This window comes from Musca vetustissima, unplaced genomic scaffold (assembly GCF_032173495.1).
Source record: "Musca vetustissima isolate MV318-11 ecotype Yass unplaced genomic scaffold, APGP_CSIRO_Mvet_v1 utg491345, whole genome shotgun sequence".
Lineage (NCBI taxonomy): Eukaryota > Metazoa > Arthropoda > Insecta > Diptera > Muscidae > Musca > Musca vetustissima.
The window spans coordinates 6,576-9,766 of NW_026876765.1; the positions used below are offsets into that span (position 1 = coordinate 6,576).

General features: G+C 35.5%; 1 protein-coding gene across 1 annotated transcript; it reads right to left on the reverse strand.

Annotated features, from left to right (window-relative positions):
- Positions 1–586: 586 nt before the first annotated feature.
- LOC133321318 (KH domain-containing, RNA-binding, signal transduction-associated protein 2-like) lies at positions 587–2,775 on the reverse strand (the record flags this gene model as incomplete). The annotated part of the gene is made up of 2 exons (XM_061530409.1): positions 587–850; positions 2,690–2,775. Coding segments are annotated over 2 exons (350 nt in total), but the record flags the coding sequence as incomplete, so codon positions are not given.
- Between the last annotated feature and the right edge of the window lie 416 nt (positions 2,776–3,191).

Genomic DNA, 3,191 nt, shown 5'->3' on the forward strand with positions numbered 1-3,191 from the left:
TCGAATGGTCTATAAAAATTCTTTAAAATATCGTTAAGGCCCTGCTGCAATTTTTTGCTATTAAATGTTACTTTCGAGAATCCTCCTCCACTAAGCCAGGCACTCATGTGTGAGCCCCACAACAACAACATCGACAACAACAAAATAAAATGTAGACAACTGCAATTAGTTGCAATGGTTGTTGTGTGCGACCACAGATGTCAGAAACTTTCAGCAAACTACAGACAAACATGCATCCTGACTACACATCGACCCACCCCGGCAACAGAAACCCAGCCTGGCTGTGCATTAATAACCACCTCTATCGTTTTTCCTGCAACACCAACAAACAAAGTAATTACGCAAATTATTTGTTTTTTTTTTACTTTTTTAAGTGATTTGTCAGGAGGCAGGCAGGTCTTACCACCCGCCTCCCAACCTCCCATGGTTCGTAAGGTACAAGGTTTCCTATTACATAAATTCTTATATTTACACAAAAAAACATGTAACCGCAAAACTTTTTTTATCACAACACAAATGATGACGATGTTGTTGTTGTTGTTGTTGCTATTATTTTATGTTGTTGTTGTTATTTTCTTGAACTTACCGGCACCAGAAATCTTCGTACTTCCGCCAAGGCATACGCTATGCGAGCATGGGCTTCCGCCGGTGCAGCAAATGTTGAAATTTCCACATGTAAATCTTCGAAGAGGTGTGCATAACGACTGTCACCGCTGCCGCGCAGCTCTTCCTCCTTTTTACGATCGCGCATCGAACCGCGACCGAGCACCGCCATTTTACACATGGTCTCTTCCTGTAAACGTTTCATGGAGTTTCCTTTGGGCCCGAGCAATTTGCCAACGAAATTGAACTGTCAAAGAGAGCAAGAGCGGAGGAAAATAAATTGATGGAGATAAGACGAAGAAGAAGAAGATGTTGTGTTAATGTGAAATAAATATGATACAAAAAAAAAAAAACGAAAACAAAATGTGTAATAGATAAGGACACAAGGGCATGGAAGGACTTTCATTCGAATTCAATGGGGGGCTAGAAAATTGGAAAAAAATAAATAAAATTAAAATACAAATTTAGGCCTTTCTGAGGTCTATAAAATTTCTTTAACAAATCCACGCCTTAAGTCCTGTTGGAGGTCTATAAAATTTCTTAAAAAAATCCACGCCTTAAGTCCTGTTGGAGGTCTATAAAATTTCTTAAAAAAATCCACGCCTTAAGTCCTGTTGGAGGTCTATAAAATTTCTTAAAAAAATCCACGCCTTAAGTCCTGTTGGAGGTCTATAAAATTTCTTAAAAAAATCCACGCCTTAAGTCCTGTTGGAGGTCTATAAAATTTCTTTAAAAAATCCAAGCCTTAAGGCCTTTTAAGAATCTATAAAAATTCTTTAAAAAATCCACGCCTTATGGCCTTCTAAGAATCTGTAAAAATTCTTTAAAAAATCCACGCCTTATGGCCTTCTAAGAATCTGTAAAAATTCTTTAAAAAATCCACGCCTTAAGGCCATGAAGAGGTCTATAAAATTTCTTTAAAAAATCCACGCCTTAAGGCCATGAAGAGGTCTATGAAATTTCTTTAAAAAATCCACGCCTTAAGGCCATGAAGAGGTCTATAAAAATTCTTTAAAAAATCCACGCCTTAAGGCCTTCTAAGAATCTATAAAAATTCTTTAAATAATCCACGCCTTAAGGCCATGAAGAGGTCTATAAAAATTCTTTAAAAAATCCACGCCTTAAGGCCTTCTAAGAATCTATAAAAATTCTTTAAATAATCCACGCCTTAAGGCCATGAAGAGGTCTATAAAAATTCTTTAAAAAATCCACGCCTTAAGGGTTTGAAGTGGTCTAAAAAATTCTTTAAAATATTTACGCCTTAAGGCCTTCTAAGAATCTATAAAATTTCTTTAAAAATCCACGCCTTAAGGTGTGCTAAGGGTCTATAAAATTTCTTTAAAAAATCCACGCCTTAAGGTGTGCTAAGGGTCTATAAAATTTCTTTAAAAAATCCACGCCTTAAGGTGTGCTAAGGGTCTATAAAATTTCTTTAAAAAATCCACGCCTTAAGGTGTGCTAAGGGTCTATAAAATTTCTTTAAAAAATCCACGCCTTAAGGTGTGCTAAGGGTCTATAAAATTTCTTTAAAAAATCCACGCCTTAAGGTGTGCTAAGGGTCTATAAAATTTCTTTAAAAAATCCACGCCTTAAGGTGTGCTAAGGGTCTATAAAATTTCTTTAAAAAATCCACGCCTTAAGGTGTGCTAAGGGTCTATAAAATTTCTTTAAAAAATCCACGCCTTAAGGTGTGCTAAGGGTCTATAAAATTTCTTTAAAAAATCCACGCCTTAAGGTGTGCTAAGGGTCTATAAAATTTCTTTAAAAAATCCACGCCTTAAGGCCTGTTGGAGGTCTATAAAATTTCTTTAAAAAATCCACGCCTTAAGGCCTGTTGGAGGTCTATAAAATTTCTTTAAAAAATCCACGCCTTAAGGCCTGTTGGAGGTCTATAAAATTTCTTTAAAAAATCCACGCCTTAAGGCCTTGAACAGATCTATAAAATTTCTTTAAAAAATCCGGGACTTAAGGCCTTTTGGAGGTCTATAAAATTTATTTTAAAACTCCACGCCTTAAGATGTTTTGGAATCTATAAAAAGTCTTTAAAAATCCATGCCGTAAGACCTTCGAAGTCCATTTTACTTACCTTTGGATGATCCCTAACGGGCACTGCCACTTTAACGGCCACCTTTACCGGTCGATCTCGCGTTATGTCCAACATTTTTGTTTTTTCTGCAATGACAAAAAAGAAAAAAAATCAAAGAAAAATTAGAGACAATATTTATAAATTTTTGTCTTAGAACTTATAGTGCATTATATCTTCTTGGTCCTTTAGAAATGAAAGTGAATTATTTCTCCCCCATCCTCACCTAGAAAAAAAAACAGATAATTTTCTTCTCACGATTTGTTATTTATGTCACCTCATTTCATTTGTCATTAATAATGATTTTTTTCTTTTACTCTCTACTCCTCCATTACAATGGAGAAGATATCATTTTCATCATCATCTGTAGACTCCCCGCCCCCTTTCTCTTTTGGAAACAATTTAATTTTTATTAATAGCTAAAGGAAGAAGATATTTGGAATCCACTTCGTTCATCTGTGATGTTGTGTGACAACACACACCTTGAGAAATGAACATGATTTGG